Source organism: Drosophila simulans, chromosome 3R (assembly GCF_016746395.2).
Source record: "Drosophila simulans strain w501 chromosome 3R, Prin_Dsim_3.1, whole genome shotgun sequence".
Lineage (NCBI taxonomy): Eukaryota > Metazoa > Arthropoda > Insecta > Diptera > Drosophilidae > Drosophila > Drosophila simulans.
The window spans coordinates 25,332,029-25,351,200 of record NC_052523.2 but is presented as its reverse complement, the minus strand read 5'-3'; the positions used below and the strand labels follow the sequence as shown (position 1 = coordinate 25,351,200).

The 19,172-nt window shown below is 48.8% G+C and overlaps 5 protein-coding genes across 6 annotated transcripts; 2 read left to right on the top strand and 3 right to left on the bottom strand.

Annotated features, from left to right (window-relative positions):
* Positions 1-8: 8 nt before the first annotated feature.
* On the bottom strand, positions 9-6,164 carry LOC6730033 (ubiquitin carboxyl-terminal hydrolase 1). Of its 2 annotated transcripts, none has more exons than XM_016177760.3 (5): positions 5,842-6,164; positions 4,391-4,861; positions 3,100-4,117; positions 2,391-3,033; positions 9-2,333 (listed from the first exon to the last, which is right to left on the bottom strand). In XM_016177760.3, exons 2-5 carry the CDS (start codon positions 4,848-4,850, stop codon positions 1,233-1,235), a joined length of 3,222 nt encoding a protein of 1,073 aa, XP_016036798.1. In that variant the 5' UTR covers positions 4,851-4,861; positions 5,842-6,164; the 3' UTR covers positions 9-1,232. The 2 variants fall into 2 exon arrangements, with proteins under 2 accessions (XP_016036798.1, XP_016036799.1); XM_016177761.3 differs by having other exon boundaries at positions 5,613-6,163.
* A 1,119-nt stretch (positions 6,165-7,283) lies between these two features.
* LOC6730032 lies at positions 7,284-8,920 on the top strand. Its single transcript, XM_002105289.4, has 2 exons — positions 7,284-7,956; positions 8,242-8,920. The coding sequence occupies exons 1-2, from the start codon at positions 7,505-7,507 to the stop codon at positions 8,918-8,920; spliced, it is 1,131 nt and encodes a 376-aa protein (XP_002105325.2). The 5' UTR covers positions 7,284-7,504.
* On the bottom strand, positions 8,907-11,754 carry LOC6730031 (bromodomain-containing protein 8). The gene has a single exon (XM_002105288.4). The coding sequence runs from the start codon at positions 11,618-11,620 to the stop codon at positions 8,996-8,998; it is 2,625 nt and encodes an 874-aa protein (XP_002105324.1). The 5' UTR covers positions 11,621-11,754; the 3' UTR covers positions 8,907-8,995.
* A 51-nt stretch (positions 11,755-11,805) lies between these two features.
* Positions 11,806-13,007, top strand: LOC6730030 (CDGSH iron-sulfur domain-containing protein 2 homolog). The gene is made up of 3 exons (XM_002105287.4): positions 11,806-11,946; positions 12,431-12,654; positions 12,726-13,007. The coding sequence occupies exons 1-3, from the start codon at positions 11,850-11,852 to the stop codon at positions 12,804-12,806; spliced, it is 402 nt and encodes a 133-aa protein (XP_002105323.1). The 5' UTR covers positions 11,806-11,849; the 3' UTR covers positions 12,807-13,007.
* Positions 13,008-13,111: 104 nt separating this feature from the next.
* LOC6730029 (elongation factor 1-gamma) lies at positions 13,112-15,124 on the bottom strand. The gene is made up of 4 exons (XM_016177759.3): positions 15,020-15,124; positions 14,912-14,950; positions 14,641-14,790; positions 13,112-14,577 (listed from the first exon to the last, which is right to left on the bottom strand). Exons 2-4 carry the CDS (start codon positions 14,921-14,923, stop codon positions 13,444-13,446), a joined length of 1,296 nt encoding a protein of 431 aa, XP_016036797.1. The 5' UTR covers positions 14,924-14,950; positions 15,020-15,124; the 3' UTR covers positions 13,112-13,443.
* Positions 15,125-19,172: the final 4,048 nt, after the last annotated feature.

The window sequence follows — 19,172 nt, the reverse complement described above, 5'->3', positions numbered from 1 at the left end:
TCGCATGCTTATGTTGATCAGTGTTAATTTTATTTTTAATTGTTAAATGTAAACTTTACAAATTACAATGTACATAAATCTTTGCTCTGTAAATGTTAATATCACTATAGCAGCGCTCTTGGAAAAAAATAGAACTGAACTAAACTAGAGTCATGTAATGCATGGAGAAACTAAGGCTAAACGACTAAACTAAAATTATTGCGTAAGTAGTGTGCTGTTACAATTATTACAGATATATTATAATTTTATTACATTTATTTATCAATATTACATTACAATCGTGTGTGATTTGTGAGTGAATGAAGTTCTGTTGCAGCTTGTTACATGAAAACGTTTCTATAAACTATGCAATCCATTTCATAACAATTCTCAGTTGTTCGCTTGATCTGTTTCTGTTTGTCCGCCACTTTCGATTCAATCAATTACATATTACATTGCACTCACTTCACTTTTGAGGTGTGTCATGAGTTTAACAACTATTCAACACTTCGTATATAGATTTGTGTGTTTGCGTGGGTATAGCTCATTGTTTACAATAAACCATTCCAGTCACTATAAGTATAACTGATGCTGTAATTATTACAGATTCCATCGCCTGCCGGACACAAAGCCAACTGGGTAGGTGTGTCCTATGAGAATATTGGAGATTATTCATTACTATTATTAATAATTACTATCATTACAACACTCGCTCCTTCTGCCATGCACTATTTTAAATCAAAGACATGTTAATTTTATTGCTTTCGCTGCTAAATTTATGTACGAGTATATCGAAAACGTTCTCCGAACTCCGAATGTCACTTACATTCAATGGGGCAAACAATCTCAACGTTTTAAATTCGTGTTTTCAATGTGACGCGTTCGGTTTTTTAATTAATAACGATTAGAATACAATAATATAATGCCAAAATCAAATGCATCGATTGAACAGACAGAACTGATTGCTACTAATAAAAACAAAAACTATATGATTTGGGAAAAGGGAGCCATTGGGCGCTTGGAATTGAGGACTCAGTCAAACCACTGGTCAGTTCATGAATAGTTATGCATGTAGATAAACGATATAGCTTAGTACGATTACATTGTTTAACAAACAGACTTCTTCTTTAGCTTATTATTCTAGTCTAGAGACATCTCCAATCCGATCAGTATGTCCGATGTACACTTTTTCAATAAATTTAAATTTTCACTTTCCCCGCTTTGCCACTGGGGTTTTGCGACTTGGGGCAACCTCAAATTTTGTGCGAGCCGCTGGGAACGTTTTCATTCGACCACGAACTCTGTGCCGACGACGGTGGCGGAGGCGTTGAGGATGATCCAGGCTTCGGCGGCGTCGCCTTTTGCGGCTGCAGATCGAATCGCGCGTAAAAGAGCAAATAGGGCGTTATTGTGATCTTCCGCGTGGGCGAAAGCAGCTCCTCGAACTCCCTTTGGGTCATGGCCTTGATCTTGTCGTCGTCGCACATATACCAAATGGGATCAGGACCTCCGTGGGCGTAGTTGGCTCTGACACCACCGCGACCCGTGCTTCCGTAGCCCGTGGGATAGGTGCTGCCCGATCCTCCGAAGCTGAGATTGCTGTTGCTTCCATTTTGTAGGGACTCCTCGCTGAAATCGCTGCAACTGGCCGAGTTGCTGCTGCTCGTCTGCTGGCTACAACACAGTCTCATGGCACAGCAGTTGACTCCCTGGCAGGTGGTGCTTATGCTCAGCTTGCCAATTCCATTGGTGATGTTCTTGCTGGTTATCCCATTAACCTGCTTAACGTTCTTGCTCATATCACCGCTGCTGGAGGCCTTGCTGCGACCGAACTTCATCTTCTTCATCAAAATGTTGCCCGAGGAGGCCAAAGCCGAAGCTGCTGCAATGACTGGAGTGCTGGCCACGGAGCTGCTACCATTGTTTGGCGCAGCATTCTCATTGGAGGGCACTGCTTGCGAAGCCATCGTTTGCGAGTTCGTCATCGTATTCCTGCGATCCTTAGGGCAGTTGACATAGTCACTGGCGAGATCCAAGAAGCACGTATAGGCGATGTAGTGGCCCACCGTCAGGGTGGCTCCCACATGCGTGATCACGCTGTACAGCTTGTAAACGTGCAGCTTGTTGCCCTCGCCCAGCTCACAGCAGGTGGCACAGAAACAGGGCAGAGTGAAGGTGGTCGGCACGTACGTACTCACCTTCTCCATGCCGCCAGAGAATCGATTCAGCTGAATGACCAGTAACCGCGGCAGCACCTCGTACGAGATGGAGCGGATGGCTTCGGTGTAGCCGGTGCACTGGTTGCAACTATACTTATTCTCCCCGCGGAAATACTCTTTCGTAATGCAGGAATTCTAAGAAGAAAAGGAAATTAGTTAAATCGTATTTAATTATTGTTTATACCCACTAACCTGTATATAGGTGCTCGGTTTGTCTTGGAGATCGGCATTGTCGTACCCCGAGATCGGCACCGGCACAGAAATATCAAGCATGCCCTGCTTTTGCCGCGTGATCGTCTCGCAACTGAGGCACTTGGTGGTCAGCACCACAATGCCTTCGAAGTCCGAGCTGAAGAAGTTCAGGTTGAGTTCCCGTATTCGCTCCTCCAGCCGCATTTTGTCCTTCAGCACGGTGGCGGAATTCATCTCGTCGTCACTGGAGTATTTTGTAGCCTGTGGTGGAGTGGGCAAAGCTGCACTTGTTGCAACCACGCCACTGGCACTCGTACTGGCACTTCCGCTGGTGCTGCTGGCGCCGCTGAGATCAACTGTGTTCAGGTAGAACAGGCTGTTGGCGGTGGCATGGGCTGTGCCAGCACCGGTTATCCCGCCCGCCGTGGGACTACTCTCCTTGAGTGGCGACTGAACGCGCGTCGACTTGGATGACTTGACCTCGTCTTTTCTTTTTGATTTGCGAGAGAAGAACGACGTTTTGGTCGTGGTTGTTTGACTAGTTGCCAGCGATCCATTGCCAGCGTTCAGGTTCTGCGACGCAGTCGAATCAGTGCGATCCTGGCCCTCTCCGGTTTCGACCTCATCCGGGTTGGCTATGTACCTGAATAGGTAAAACCAATTAGTACATTTATTCATCTTTTTATGCTAACTTGTCAGTACAACTTACCCATTTGCGATGACCTCAGGACACTCGCCAATGGCCTTGATCAAAGACTGATTCGTTTCCCTTATGCAATTAAGCACGCACATTAGGAATTCGTGTGCGTCCTGCTGCTGGTTGCCTTCAAAGGTGGCGTTTACGTCCTGGATGGCGTGCAGCAGCGTGTCCGCGTGGTAGGGCTCCGTGGAGTCTGCCATCTCGTTGCCGTGCAGGTTGTTATACAGTTCGTGGAGTTTTTCGGTTACCGACTGATGAGTCGACTTGCTCGAACCGCTGCCACCGTTTCCGCTATTAACTCCGCCGTTCTGACCGCTGTACTGATCCGTACTGGTGGCCAGATCCTTGCTGCTCCAGCTGCGGGCGTGCTCCAACTGAGCGGCACTCACATTCCTGCCGAGGGACGCGGACCTGGCCGTTTGTTGGCGGACTATCGTCTGCTGCACAACATTCAAGTCCTGTATCAGGTGGTGTAGGCTGTGCAAAAAGTGCGGGGCAAAGCGCAGGGTGTAAACCACCGAATTCAAGTAGCAACTGTTGCCAATGTTGCACAGTGTGCCCATGGAAGGGGCATGGTTCAGGGCCGCCGCGCTTCCGTTCAAGCCTGCGCCTGCTCCTGCGGCACTGCTGCCGCCGTTGGGACCATAATACTGATGGCTCTGCGTCTCCTGGGACTCGATCTCGTTTGACGAGGAGCCAGTGACCGATCGCGCAGCATTGCCTCCGTATCCGTTAGCCACGCGGCGCTCCTCGGTGGTGGTCTGGAATCGCCGATCGTATAGAGACATCGTGTTGGTCCTCTTGCGGCTGGACCGCGCTCCTGCTGCTCCCGACTTTCCGGCGGCGTTAAGTTCAGCCTGTGCTGCCGCAATAGCGGCCGCCGTTTCCGGCGATTGGATCTCAAGCTCTCTCAGAAGCTTGTTGCCCCGCGTTCTTTTGAGTCCTCCAGCGGTTCGGCGCTTCTTCCCAACGGGCTTTGCTTCTTGGGCCTCCTCAATGCGGTTCCAGAACTCCGGTTTAAATAGTTCTGTAAAAAGAAACATGATTATTAGTATTTTCAAATTAATATTTTAATAATTAGGTTCTAAGAAAAATGAATGAAAAGGAATTGAAAGTGGTCTTGTGTAAAAAATAAGATTATTTTAATCACTTTTGTGATAATCAAGACAAGCTATCTTCACATACGTAACCACGGCGGTATTATACAATCTTATAGCCACGCTAATCACAATGTTTGTTGGTAACATGTGGTGCAGGTGTCTAAAACGGCTACAGTGGAACCTGGCGCAAAGAATCCTACCTGAAGGTGTGTATTCTGTGGACTCTGTGGGCGTGGGCGATGGCGCCTGAAGAGGCGGAGGTGGTGGAGCGACGTCGGGCTGCTTTAGGTCGCCTTCGAGTGGGTCCTTGGTCGCGGGCTCTTGCCGGGAACGTAGACTGTAACAGCGCGAGGTGTCCGCAACATAAACGCGCCGCTGACGCTTTTTAACTGGAGATAGCTTCGGCGAGTTCGCAGTCAGAATCGGTTGACTGTCTGCCAGCTGCGCGGAGACTACCAGAGGATAAAGCACGGAAACATGCAATGTGTCCTTCTCCTGCTGATTATTTGGATTTTCCTGAGGCGGCTGGCTGTTATCCTGTTCCTGATTTCGCTGATCCTGTAGTAGCTGGCTGTTGATTTCAGTGTCAGTGGTGTCGTTTTGTGTGGGTGGAAGACTGGCTGGTTCCTCTTTGCGCTCATTTACGTCATATTCGTGCATCTTTCATTATCCTGGAAGAAGTGGACGAACAAGGAGTTATTACGAGACATCTTGCTGCGGTCTAGAAACAATCGATGTGAGCAATGCCAGGCAACTGGTCACAATCACAACAGGTTCCCAGCGATAAGGGGCCCGCGATTGATAATCAATTACTAATCTACGCATGTGGGCACCCGAGCAGTGTGATTCATCGTAGCCAGGTAAATACCGAAGTTCAAGGGGATATACATATATAGCAGTGCTATCACTATCAGTATCAGTAGTACATCTGTGTCATCTTCTCCAGCTAATAACTTTCAAAGCTTGCCCCCAAAGCTTTTGAACTCAGCCTCGGTCAGCTGTTTCGGTGATTTTCCTCCTCGGTGGGTTCACCTCTTCCCGATCACATGCAGTGAGTGCCATCCAGTCAGGCAGGCACTATAACCAGGTATATAATGCCATAATCCCACGTTCGTTGCGGCGGTCAATCAAGAACCAATTGAATTGATATAGACCTGAACCCGTGAACTTGGCCATAATTATGTAAAAACGGAAAGGGGGTGGTGCTGGGTGGGTGGCTGGCGGATGCAACGTAAACTATATTACTATTGATTTTGTTGCTGCTCGGCTGAAGGTCAACACAATTCGAAAAATCGGGGGCCCAAATCGCACTAGGTAAACAGTTATGATTATGACCGATAATTTATGCACGGCTATGGGTTAAAGATGCTTAATTGGGTTTTACTGGTTTCTAGAACTCGCGGGCTGGGAAAAAACACTCACATATTGGTGGAGCAACATTTGTGGGCAATGCTGCGCTATGTGGATCGGGGAAAAGTTATAGAACGCCGCTTCAGCCGCCGATCGAGTGCAAAAAACCGATTGAGAAGTAAAGAAATTTTGTTTGCAACGTAAGACACGCACGCACACACATACGCACAACCGCACGCACTCACACATGCACACGCTACTCGCTGTGTTAACAGCACTTTTCACTTTTTTTTGCACTCACAGCTGCCCGGTTTGCGGCCATTTATCGGTTTCTATCGCACGCACGACGACCAAACTCGCTGGCAGCCAATAAGTATTCGCTCTGGGGCTATTTAGTCCCGGTTTTACGTCGCTTATTACATTAAGTTTGTCCAGTGAAATTATTATATTGGAGCGGACGTCTAGGGATGCAAGAGAAATAATCGATGCCTGTCGTGCTAGCGCTGGTACCGCTATCCCGACTATCGATGGTCGCCGCAAGTCGAATAGTATCAATCGATTGGTTTTCCGATCGTATTTTATAGCGATTACAAAAGCGCAAAAAAAGTGTAATTCAAACATTTAAATTTTGACTAAAGCATTTCTGACAAACTAATAAGATCTTCGAATAAACAAGAAACCATTTGTGAATGAAAGGACTTACTTAATAAAGTATTTTAAAAATGTGTTACCTTAACACAAAGTTTAAGGAACAAACTTGATTAAAATAAATAAAAACTTGTTAACGCTTTTACATTAAGTGTTAATGAAAGTGGAAAATAGGTACTGAAAGGGGTGTGGCCCCACGTTGGGCGCCAGAAACATTATCTAACTAACATACGCGTCTATCAAGTGCAGCAAAGTGATAATTAGCTCATAAATATGAATGAGCCAGCGATTAGAGTACCTAACTTCACCCACAATGCCGTATTAATATCAACTAAACGCCAAACAAATGGCTGCAAGTGCGATTGAGTTGTTTGCTTTGGCTTTTCCTTTCGCGCTCACTGAGGCACTGAACCACTGAGGCACTGGACCGCTGAACCACCAAAAACCACCGAGTGGGGCGACGTAACAAGAGGGCGGACTCTATAAATTACCGCTGTGCAATGGCCAGTCGGCAGTGGTTAGACAAAGTTGTCTTAGCTACTTGCATGACCATATAATCTCCATGCACACGAGTGGATATATTTTATCTCCGTTGGCTGTGTGGTTTGCACACACAATTTCGCAGCTGGGAAAGCAGACCAGTCACGCAGTCGCAAATTGTTACAATTAAGGCTCACTAAAAATTGACCGTGAACTGGTTACGACTGCAGCGGATTCAATGGCTTCTAGGGCCCGACCTTCGCCTTAACTCTCAAACTTGAAGTTTTGGCCAAGTGAATAGTCACCATAAAGTGGCTTCGAATTTGTGCCACCGTTTTGGCCACCCACCAGCCCCTGGCCAACTTCACGGGTTTATTTTTATAGCCTACACAGAGAGAATCATTAGATTCAAAGTATTTTTGAAGAAGATTTTCCAATTAAGTTTCCTAACAATTAAAAAAGTATCTTGGTTTTCGAGTATATGTTTTAAAGCATTTATTTAATACTATTCTATTATATTTTCGAATATGAATGTTAGAAATTCTGTGTGTACTTGCACCAAATCTGCCAAAAAAGTATTGCCCGGTCATTGTTATTATTGTTTCTTTCTGCTCTCACTGTTCGTTTTCAGCTGCCACTTTGCTATTAACACGCTTTTGAGCCATTTATGCCGGTGTACTTGGCTCGCTGCTGTTGGCCAACTAGCAACGAGCTACCAACTGCAAACGAGCCACTACCGCATTTCCCCCAGCCGAGCCAGCTTCAATTTTCGATAGCCCCTTGAGGCGAGCAGTTCGGCGCAGAGTGGTGGTCAGCTTGAGTTCCTGGATGCGAACATGTTGTGGATAATGGGGCTAGTAGTGGCCGCCGTGCGGCTCAATGGCCAGCCGAGTGCTGCGGCAAATGTCACGGTGATCGAAGACATTAAGAGCGCCTTCAGAGGCGTCACCAACGACACGGAGCTGCTGAATCACATAATACCGGAAATGTACGGGGCGAGCATGCGCACTGCGAATCCCTCCTTTGTCTTCAAGATGCCCAGCAAATCGATCGGCGGTGGCGACGACTACGAGCTGCTAACAATGCAGCGATCCGATTTCGCGGAACCAATCTTCCCCAATATCAGTCAGTCGGCCACGGCCATCGATTCACCCAGCACCATTCCGCCGGAAACGAGCGTGAAGACCAGTCTCGTGGTATCTCCGCAGCAGGATTGGCAGCAGATGGGTCTGGAGGGCTGGACGGGGGAGCTGAAGCCACCAGTTCCCTCGCTGGAGCAGGATCACAGGTGAGTGGGAGTTCCTTAGAACCTATATAATGCGATTGGGAATAGAACAAGTTACTGGCCAAAAGTTACTTACAAAATATATGGCTTTTTGTTCTGATTCATTAACTTAGATGGAAGTTGTGGCTGCTTTGTTTAATTAAAGATAAACAGCTGCTGTTCTCTCATTAAAATTGTACTTTAAATTATTGTTTTGCTTGTAAAATGGGCTAGTTACCTAAACGTTTCAACCCATCTACTAATCCATCGCAAAACAAATTAATGTTTACGCCCCAAGTCGATTTACAGGGACACTCGACCGCCGATCAGCTGGCAGAACTCGTATCCCCACGACGAGATTCGTCTGGAGTTCCAGAACCACCACTTCGATGGCCGGGTGACGGACATACGCGTGATAACACCAACAACTAGTAAGCCAGCGGATATGGAAGGGATGGAGGACCTGATGAACGGTCAGAATGTGTACATAGCGCGGGTAAACGATCCATTCGGTTACTCCATGAAGTGGAGCTTCACCAACGACAGCAGCCGGGGCAAGCAGCTCCTGCCGGAGGGAGATCGTGGAAAGAGGGACGTTGCTCGGCTGTACTCCATGATCAAGTGCTCGACGGGCTGTGATCCACTGATCTACAAGGGCTACGGCTGCTACTGCGGATTCGGTGGCCACGGAGTGCCCGCCGATGGCATCGATCGCTGTTGTCGCGTGCACGACAAGTGCTACGGCCAGAGCAACTGCATCTCCTATCTGGAATACTTTGTGCCCTACGTGTGGAAGTGCTACCGCGGCAAGCCGCTGTGCGCCGTCGACCATGGCGAGTTCGGTGGCCCCGACTCCTGTGCCGCTCGCCTCTGCCAATGCGACCTGCGGCTTTCCAGGTGCCTCAAGAGGTACTACTGCCCACACCGGCGCTCCATTTGCCACTCGTCCAGATCTCGCCGCTTACAGAACCTCATATTCTTCGATTGATGTTTATTGTTAATGGTAGCATGTAAGTTTCAAAATGAAATGTAGAAATGAATACGTGTGAAAGGTAGGGTAAGCCTAGTGATGCCTTTGGCTTTTTCGGAAGCCGCTCCTGGCCTTGCTTCCACTCGATTTATCCGCTCGCGAGCTTCCCGAATTGCTCACCGGCGTGGCCGTGATCCCTGCCTGCGCGTCCGGCAATTGGGAGAACTCCTTGGTCGCCTGACAGTCCTGCACGAACAAACGCGCCGTCTTGTGCTGAGTCGTGTGTGGTTTGTAGGCAACCAAAACGTTGTGGGCCATGAGCAGGACATCCCGGTGCAGCTCGCTCAGGCTGCGAATAAATCCCGAGTCGATGTTCCGCTTGATGGTGGGGAAATCCATGGGGCGCAGGCACAGATCCGCATGTCGCTGCGCGTGCTCGTCGTGGAAGGGACGCTTAAAGGGAGCAGCATGCTTGCTGTCCAGCAACATGGCATAAATGGACAGGAAGAGCTTCTTGGAGGCGGCTCGCGTTTCTCTCCGATCGTCGGTGTGCTCGCTGGAGGCGGGTGAGTTGGGTATGCTGTCGATTACGGGCGTGGATGAGCATCGGCGACGCGTGGACCTAGCAGTGGAATGATCGCTGGCTGTAGTGGCGTCATCGTCTACCATTGGACTTTCGGACCGATCCCGATGTGGCAGTTTTCGTAGCAAAGGCGTTCGAGCTGGCGCCGACGGTGGCTGAGGTGTGCCAGTCAGCTCCAGCTCCGATTTGGAGTCATCCAGAGCCAGCTTCAATGGCGGTGGCTTTGCTTTTGCACTCCTTGGATGGTCATCGTGCTTGCTACTGTCCGTCAACGAGGACGACTCTTCGTCTGTGTCGTGCAGATCCACAGGAACCGGAGCGGATTGAGTGGTCGTCTTTTCTTGCGTTGTTACTGGCTTTCCCGTCGTGTCCTTGCCTGATTTGCTTTGTGCTTCCCTAGTGGCTTGGTGATCTATAGGTTCAGGCTCGTCCGTGCTTCCTCCTGCTTTATTTTGTCCATGAGAGCTACTTTCCTGTTCGGATTTGTCTTCCGTGGCCTCCTCCTTCTTCGAAAGGGAATCTGTGGCCCCATCCTCCTCCATTTTTGTAGGTGGCGAACCTGCAGTATCCTCACTTGAAGTGCTGATAATAGTTATGGTCTCACCAATCTCCTCCACCGCCACCTCGCTGGCCAACGGCTCGGACTCTGCGTCTTCGGTGCCCCTAGTAGATTCACCACCGGACTGACCGCGATCCTTACTCTCTTGGGAGGCCACCGCAGCCAAGGGTATATTATCGTTGGAGTCATCGCTAGATCCAATTACTAGCTCCACAGATTTCGGTTTATCACTGGCTGGGGAACTTTTACTTTGCTCCCTCTTCAAAGCGTCCAGTTTGTCCTCAAAGTCAATGACTTCGGCTTTATCGATCGATGGCGAGGCTACGACGTCGTCCACATTTTTCAGAATCTCATCGTCAATGACACTGGCCATATCGATGTCGATGTCATCTATTATTTGGTCAAAGTTTTTGAAGACCTCCAGCAGCTGCGCTTCGTTGGGATCCGCCTCGTCGGAGTCTGCTGTGCCAGCGGCAGACGAAGTGGCTTCGTCTACACCCTTCTCCTGGTTTCCTGACTCCTCCGGCTTCACCAAGCTTCCGCCCTCGTTGGCCTTTGCCGCAGCCTTGTTCTTTTCCAGCAGCATGGAGAGCGTAGGTGCCGCCTGCGAGGGACTTCGTTCGAGAGTTGGCGTTGTAGAAGCGATTGCCTCACTGACCGGAGGTCCGCTAATAGGTCGGGATATGAATGCCGCATCCGTGGGGCTCTTCATTGTGATGGCTGGCTGATTGGCAACAGCCGAGCTGGCACCGCTGGTCAGCAGCGAGGTAATGGTTGGCGCCGTTGCCCTGGCCACGCTGCCAGTTCCTCCTGCGGCCAGTGCAGCTCCTCCTGGGGAGGGCGTTGCAGGCGCATTGCCTGTGGGCGATTTCAGGAGAGATGTGAGTAGAGGCGAAGGACCCGTCTGCTGTTTGCCATTGCCACTGGTGTTAATGTCCTCCACGTCCATATCGACGGAGGTCGTGTCGGCGGCTTGGTTGGAACGCTTGACGGCTGGACCGCTGTTCCGCCAGTTGCTGGCCAGGTCCTTCTTGCGCTGCTCGCGCTCCCGCATGCGATTCTCCAGCTTCATCTCCTCGACGCGGCGCATCTCCTGCTCCTTCTCGATCTCCAGCCACATGTCCTGCAGCTCCTGCTCGGTCACCGCGTCCGATTGCAGCGACTCAATCTCCCGCTGGATGCGTCGGTAAGTCTCCTGATCCTGACGCATCTGCGCCTTGATCTCCGCCTGCCGCTCCTCCGTAAGCCGGCGGAGCAGCAATTCTGTGGGCGTCTCCACGGTGGCCGGCGAGGAGACGCCGGCACTGCTTTCGCTGCTGCGCTTTTTACGCTTGGTGGCCTCCACGCTTTCCAGCAGATTGCCGTACTGCACGGCACAGTTCTTCTGCGAGAACCAGTCCGCCGGTCGGTTGCTGCTGCCATTGCCGCAGATCGTCTTCAGCGTGCGGCTCACCGTGATCCAATTCTGGTCGCCGCTGCAGGAGACCGCCGACGCCAGGATGAGCTGCTCCCGCTTGGACCACGTGTCCAGTGGCATACGGCTCAGTTGCAGGCGCTCTTGTACCCCGGCAGACATTCTAAGCTGCAATTTATTGATTTCAATCAATAATTCGTAAACAAAACAGAATGCTATCGATGACTACACAAAAATCTGTAATACTGCCTGTCGTCGAAAATGCAGTGTGACCGTAGCGCACCGATATCGAAAGGCTGGCTTATCGATTTCTGGGCACCGCTAACCGATAGCAACACAAAAACAAGTTTTCCGAATTTCATAGCCAGTTAAATAAAAAAGGCATTTCAAAATGGAGCCCATATCACATCTGGTGAAGTCCTCGCTGCCCAATTACTTGTCAAGTCTGCCGGTTCCCGACAGCATCGGCGGCTGGTTTAAGCTCTCCTGTAAGTTTGGGCAATAAGCGTGTTTTTGCCCATTGGAATTTGATTCGCCTTCAAAGGGCGCCCCACATAAGCCCAAATCCACGATAATGACGCAGCATCTAGGGGGGCCAACTAAAGGGGCTACCAAGGTGCAAATGTGGCGTGATTTTGCGGAGCAACTAACGGTAATCAGAAGTGCAATGTGTGCACTTCCAGGCAAAAAAGTTGAAGTGAACCTGCAGCGATTATGCAACAACTGCTGAGCTCGCCAAGAAATTTATAATTGGAGCAAGTTTATCTCGCAGATAGGCAACTCGATAGACGCATAACACAGGCATACCAACATGGGTATATCTATAAGCATATATGCGCATATCTTGGTGCGTTTATAACCCAATATGTGTGTAGGGAACGACCTTGTGCCGGTTACGGCTGATCGCCCAAAATATCTAGTTCTAAAGCTTAAAATACACTGCATTCCGTATTAACCTGGTTTCGTTTGCAGTCAAGGATTGGCTGGCCCTGATCCCACCCACCGTGGTGGTGGCCGGAATCGGCTACACCGCCTACCTGGCCTACTGTCCGGCGGCACGGGCCAGCTGCTCGGCCAAAATCAGCGGACGCTGCAACAACCAGATCCGCAAGAACGAGCCCAAGGTGGTGGACATGATCGACGTGGAGGACATTGCAGAGAAGGCGGCCTTCTGTCGCTGCTGGAAGACTAAGAACGTGAGTGCACTTCAACGAGCTTATGCCGAACTATCTGTTCACAATCCTAAACGGATATCCTCTATTCGCAGTGGCCCTACTGCGATGGCAGCCATGGCGAGCACAACAAGCAGACTGGAGACAACGTCGGACCAATTGTCATCAAGAAGTAGATTGCGGCGGTGCATCGATACACAAAAGTCTAGCATTTCCTCGTTCGAATTCCCGCTGAGCTGCAGTTCGCTTTTAAAACCAATAGTACTTTGAAATACTTCTACGCTGTCAGAACCCTTGTAATTGTAAGCAATAATTGATGATATTGATGGATTAAGTTAAAAGGAGCCAATAAAATTGCCCAAACAAATTGAAATCGATATGCTTAATTCAGAGCTTTACTAATTACTAATAAATGCCCGACCTAACCTTTAACAACCAAATAAACCACACACACACACACATGCGAGAAAAAACCGTGCTGTTATTAATAGAAAACCTTTTATTTTTTATAAATATTTTCTGGCTGCAGGCGGCTGTTCCGTTGACAATATCATGATGTACTATGCTTAGGCGGTTACAAACAAATTCTCCAGTACAAAAAGCAGGAGGCGAGACACACGATTCCGCCAAACGTGGGAGGCAGCACGGCAGATATTGGATATCTTTAGGGTACTTATCAGTTGGAACTTAAGAAATGGGCATCGTGCTCTTCCTGCATTTTAAATCTCAAACTTTATTGTTACTGCTGCTGTTTTTGTTGTTGGTCTAAATGAGGGCTGCTGCTTTGAGCGGAGCTGGGCTGGGCAGAGATGATTACTTGAAGATCTTGCCCTGGTTGAACTTGCGACCGTCCTTGTCGGTGCCGGACCAGGAGAAGTACTGGGTGACCAGCTTCTTGGTCTCCTCGCTCTTGGCGTCGAGCTTCTTCCAGTCGTACACCTCGTAGTCGATCTGCCAGTCGGGGGAGAGGGTGAAGGCCAGATCCTGTCCGCGCCACACCCAGATGCCGGAGATGGTGCTGTTGCCGTCCTCGCCGAACAGGCAAACGGAGGCGAAGGCCGCCTTGCGCATCTTGTCCAGACGCTGGAACATGCCGGTGATGAGATTGCACGACATGAACACCTTGGACAGCTCCTCGTTGTACTTGTACTCGCCGATCCAGATCGAGTAGTTCTCGGCATCGAACTTCTCGAAGAAGTAGGGAATGGACTTGGCCTCGTCCTCGTTGGAGTACACGCGCTTGAAGTCATCGAAGTTGAAGGTGCCCTTGGGCAGCGCATCGAAGGGGTCCTTGGACTTGGGCTCGGCGGCCAGGGCCTCATCGGCTGCGTCCAGCTCCTCGGCGGGCTCGGCAGCCTTCTTGGGCGCCTCCTTCTTTTCCTTGGGCTTCTTCTCCTGCTTCTGCTGCTGAGCCTGCTGCTGGGGCTTGGCGGCTCCGGTCTTGGCCTGGAACTCGGCGTACTTCTTGGGGTCGAAGACCAGGGCCTTCTCGCACAGCTTGTAGTCCTTGACGACGGCCTGGACCTGCTTCTGGTTGAGGATGGTGACGAACCAGCGGTTCACGTTGCCGAAGGCACTGCGTACACTGGGCTCCAGGACGTACTCGTACAGGTGGAGCAGGCTGCTGAAGACCACAATGTCGGCCAATGTGATCCTCTCGCCGGCCAGGAAGGTGGCGTCCTGCAGCTTCTGGTTGAGCTGCTGCAGCACAGCCTCGGCCTCCTGCTTGGCAGTGCTGTTCTTCTGCTGCGGCAGGATGCCCAGCAGGGGGAAGACCCAGGCACAGGAGGCAGGCACAATCTCGTTGTCGGCGAAGGAGATCCACTGCTGGACCTGGGCCTGCACGAAGGGGCACTTTCCGCCGCGCAGCTGCTCGTTGGCCAGCAGATAGGCGATGGCATTGGACTCGCTCAAGTACTGTCCTTCGGCGGTCTCAAAGGCGGGCACCTACGAGCACATATCGTGTTGATGACCTGGCACTAGCCACACCCACAAAAAGAGCAGACTCACCTTGCCACTGGGGAACTTCTTGAGGAACTCAGCCGACTTGTTGGTCTCGCCGAACTTGAAGTTGTCGGCCACTTTTACCTGGGCTCCGGAGTACTGGGCCGCGATGAGCGCCTTGTAGGCCCGGAAGTTCTCGGGGTAAGTGTACAGAGTCTGCAAATATGGGTGGATTAGTTGTGATATCGTGGCACCTAACCGGCATCTGGAAATTCGCAAATTCACATGGCCCGAGGCCACGGATTTGCAAATCCTCACTGCCCTTAAGCGTACGTACTCCTTTCACCATGGTGGATTCGCCGTTTAAATCGTCTGCCTGCAAATACAGTATTGAATACGATATAGTGCCAAATTCAGCGAAAAAACGCGGAGCACACGCACTCACCGGAAACGAAGAAGAGAAGGGACGGAAACAGGGCTGCAGAAGTCATCAACGTTACGGCGATATATCGATATTTCCCAGGCCATTTTAGTCATCGATGATTTATATTCGTCCTCGATGTTAAATTAAACCTAAAAACTTAAACCATTATTGTTTTTGATATATTTATCACATTTCAGTTTGTAAATAAAGTCCAATAAATGTGGGTTCCATAACAGCGTGCTGTTAAGCGCAAAGCGTTCCACCACTAACTGATCGTTAGCAGGAAAGATCTTATTTCAAATCAGGGGCGTTTATTCGTAAACGACCGTTATTTTCTTGAATTTGAAGTGTTCCCCTATAAAAATGCGATTTCGTTTTATATTTACATTTAGCCTACATTTTAGTATGACCTGATATTTCATAATTGGAATTTCTGTTATTTACTGATCGTCAGATACTGTGTTGTAAAGCAAAAACATAATCCTTGCCAATAGCAGCCTAATCGATGTTAACAGCAGCGAACTATGTTAAGATGGTGATTCAAATTTTAGGAACAGATTTTTGTTTTAATATAAAAATGTTTTATTAATTGGTAAATAATAACAACTCTGCTAAGATATTACAACGCCAAACAAAACAGTTTTTTCTTCTGTTGTTCAGATCAATGATCTGAATATTGAACATTTTATTTCTCACATCAAATATTTCCCGTCTTCATAAATTAAGAAGCCAAAGACGACGCATCGCTTAATGAAAACCATTACAGGTACTTTATTTAGATACTACAAACATGATAATTACGTTCCCTCCACCCCTGCAGAATGCATCAGCATCGAATCGATCGAGGGCCTTCCTTCTCGACAGCATCCTCTTTTTTTCCGAACGGAAATGCCGCGCATTGGGACGGACCGAGTCTGTGTCCCGGGGATCGGGGCAAACATTTTTCCAGCTGCCGCCGTCGTAGAGTTCAAGTTCTGCATTGCTCTAATCGCTGCATTGTCATCTTCTCCAGCTCCAGCTTCTACTCTGGCTGCAACTCCAGCTCCAGCTGCAGCCCCTCTTCCCAATCACCGCTTGGCGAAGTGCAGGCTTTCGCTGCTTGTGCTTGTTCTAAGCCGATGTTGCAGTTGATGCAGTTGTTGCTGCATCTGGTGGTGGTGGAGCCGTGGGTTGGTATGAGTTGCTATTGCCGCGCTTGTGGGAACGAGCACACATAGCAGGAAAACTATTTTCAAATTGGAAAGGTTTTGCACTTCTCCAACGCGCCGCGTTCGCCGACGACAACCTCTTTCTCGTTAGTTTGTTATTTTAACTATTATATCAATTAGTTGCGGCGTTTGACGGCTTCTTGTTGCTGCTGCTGCTGCTGTTCCTGATTGCTATTGCTGCTGCTGCTGCGGCTGCTTCGACCGGGAGGAAGTGGAAATCCAGTGCAGGGAAAGCCAGCTGCCGCGGCCGTTGCAACTGAATGCGCTTCTCGGCTTTGCCACCGCCGGCCGGGGTTGCAAACTCGCGGGGCCCATATTCATTTAGAAAATATGTAAATAAGCCAGCCGAGCAGCCGAAGTGAAGTGCCCTGCTCTCTCCTCCCTCCGGTGCGTTGGCATTTAAATGAGCGTGAAGCAAATCGTGTGGGAGGAGTAGCTCCATGGCCGTGCAGCAAGTGGCCATACAGTAGCCATCTAGCCCTAGCCACGGAGCACTAACAATGGCCCGCGGGGTTGAAAGGTGTTCCGGCTTCATTCCTTTGGCCTGAAATTAAAATTGGAGAGCAGCGAAATGCTGTGTTAATAGCGGCAGCAGGTGTTACAGTTACACTCAAACGCCCACGCAACAGAACGCACATACATACGTACATGTGTAGGTAAATGTGTATGTGTCGTCATCTTGTCGTTGGCAACAAGGTTCACTGGAAAAAACAGTGTAGCTAATCCTTTTTAAGTATTATCTATTACTTTGATAATAGGTATTAGATACGATAGTCAATTAAGATTATTATTTTACTATTTTCTCTATTTTAAACATGTTTAACATTTAGCAAACTTTAAACAGCAGATCATCTAATTCAATTAACATGATAATCTTAACGAAAAGGTCATTTAACTTTGAATAGAAGTGTAACAAAAACCTGTGGATTGTAAATAGCTCGTTGTACAAATACAAGTTATTATGGATCATTAAGAAATTTGCTACTGAATAGTTTTCTGTTGGATTTCCGTAACTAAATAGTTTGACGTTCAGTTGGGTGACTTGAATGTTGAGCCATTTATAAGGCATATACATACATTTAAAAGGCATGTTCCAAGAGATATTTTGTTTATTTTTTTCTCACCATGTGACAAAAGGCGGGCAAAAAGCCGTTACTTACCCGCAGGCGCCACGGTAACAACACAACGGCAACAACAACCCTCGCCGAGTTTTCACACGAAAATCTATTGGCGTTGCAGTTCCAAGTTCCCAGTACCCAATGGCCTGGGTTTCTGTGTCTGTGCTTCTGTAGGGGCCACTCGGATTCGATTTTTAATCGCGTGTCACCAGCCCATAAATTGGTGGACCGTTGACTGCCGTGGGCTTTGCTTTTCCACATTCGGCGGCTGCTTGTCAGTCCGTTTGGCAGATAAAGGACCGCAAATCGGCAAGGCTACTGCTGTTTTCCCGGACCGAGCGCATGTGCAGCATGCGGGACAGCAGGCCATTGACTCCATGTAGTGGTGCTTGGTGCTAGCTACGAGTATCTTGCAACACGCCCTCATTTTTCGGTAGTTGCTGCTGCTGCGGGGCGTGTGCCACTCGATGTGGGTCACGGGTCAATCAAATATACTTCTCCCATAATTAATGCGTTTGGCTAATTGGCCACTCAGCCGGAGGGGTTGGGTTGGAAAACGACTCCCGCCGATCCCCGTGAGATGGAAAGCTGCGCTCTCTTCGTTGTGCTGACCCAACTTAATAGACGAGCATGAAATCTAGTCACGAACTTAATCATGAACCACCGTGCACTAGATCCATGTTCGCCGACAAAATAGAGTCAGAAAAGAGCATCCTTCCCCACATCCCCACTTTTGGGCTCCTTTCTCGCCCGGATGATGATTATTGCCCCTGCACGACTTTCTGTGGCATTTTTGTGATTGGTGATTGGGTTTGGCTTTGGCTTTGGTTTTTCTTTTTCGTTTTGGGTTTTCGATAGTGGGCATTGGACATTGGGTTTTCCGTTTGGGGCTTAGTAGTTTGCATGTCATGTCATTGCTCTCGTGCCTGCCAACAATTGCGATCGGTTTGATCGGTTTTCATAGCTCAATTGGGTGGCCACAGTCAGCAGTCCCCTTCCCCTTTTCGGCCACCACCACCACTTTTGTTCGGATCCCCGGGTAATATGAATGAATCAAGCTCCGAGCTTCGAATTAAGGTTTATTATTTTTTGTTCGCCCGTCCGCAGTTTGCCGTTTTTTCTGCTGATTTATACAATAATATGTGGCACCCCCTCCACCGCCTCCTCCCACCACTCCCTTGCACCCACCACCATGATTCTCCTCTGACGAAAAGCCGACAGAATCAGAATCGGAATCGGAATCAGAATCGCCGTCGTCTTTGAGAATTGTTTAAGAATTGTGGCGTCGCTGCAGTTTGAATTTCTGCTGATCGGGGCACAAAAACGGAGAGCAGAGTTGGATAAAATCCGATACATATAGTGACTGATACAGGCCAGCCACCCGATTCGACGGAAATTATTTGTTTGTCAAGTTTGGGGGTGTATACAAATGCAACAACTATTAATCTGAACTATGCGACAGCGTTGTCTTCTCAGAATTCGGTATTTCAGCAATTTGTTCCGGTAGAAACCGGAGGAAAAGTCAAGTTAGGGAGGCGGAACTACAGAAGAACAGAAAAAAAAGACAGTTGCGGGGTAAATAATAGTTATGGAATATTTAAAAACCGTGGATTTTCTGAGCATAATTCAAAAATAATTTAAATGGAAACAGAAGGTGGCTGACTGAGTTTTATCAAGAATACAAATTATGTATTTATTTTCTCTTTGCTCTTAATTGACTTTCTTGTAAGATCTGAGCAATGAGAGCACTATTATTTCCACCGCAACTGTACGCAGATCAGTGACTCAGCTGGCAACAGTTGTTGAACTTTTAACCTTTGTTGTTAGGCTAACAATTTTCCCAGTTCT

Coding starts and splice junctions, on each gene's coding strand:
- LOC6730033 (XM_016177760.3), bottom strand. CDS start 4,850: ATGCACGAATATGACGTAAATGAGCGCAAAGAGGAACCAGCCAGTCTT. Junction 4,118..4,390: donor CACAGAATACACACCTTCAG/GTAGGATTCTTT, acceptor TTCTTTTTACAG/AACTATTTAAACCGGAGTTC. Junction 3,034..3,099: donor CCTGAGGTCATCGCAAATGG/GTAAGTTGTACT, acceptor TTACCTATTCAG/GTACATAGCCAACCCGGATG.
- LOC6730032 (XM_002105289.4), top strand. CDS start 7,505: ATGTTGTGGATAATGGGGCTAGTAGTGGCCGCCGTGCGGCTCAATGGC. Junction 7,957..8,241: donor TCGCTGGAGCAGGATCACAG/GTGAGTGGGAGT, acceptor GTCGATTTACAG/GGACACTCGACCGCCGATCA.
- LOC6730031 (XM_002105288.4), bottom strand. CDS start 11,620: ATGTCTGCCGGGGTACAAGAGCGCCTGCAACTGAGCCGTATGCCACTG.
- LOC6730030 (XM_002105287.4), top strand. CDS start 11,850: ATGGAGCCCATATCACATCTGGTGAAGTCCTCGCTGCCCAATTACTTG. Junction 11,947..12,430: donor CGGCTGGTTTAAGCTCTCCT/GTAAGTTTGGGC, acceptor TTTCGTTTGCAG/TCAAGGATTGGCTGGCCCTG. Junction 12,655..12,725: donor GCTGCTGGAAGACTAAGAAC/GTGAGTGCACTT, acceptor CTCTATTCGCAG/TGGCCCTACTGCGATGGCAG.
- LOC6730029 (XM_016177759.3), bottom strand. Junction 14,578..14,640: donor AGAAGTTCCCCAGTGGCAAG/GTGAGTCTGCTC, acceptor ATGTGCTCGTAG/GTGCCCGCCTTTGAGACCGC.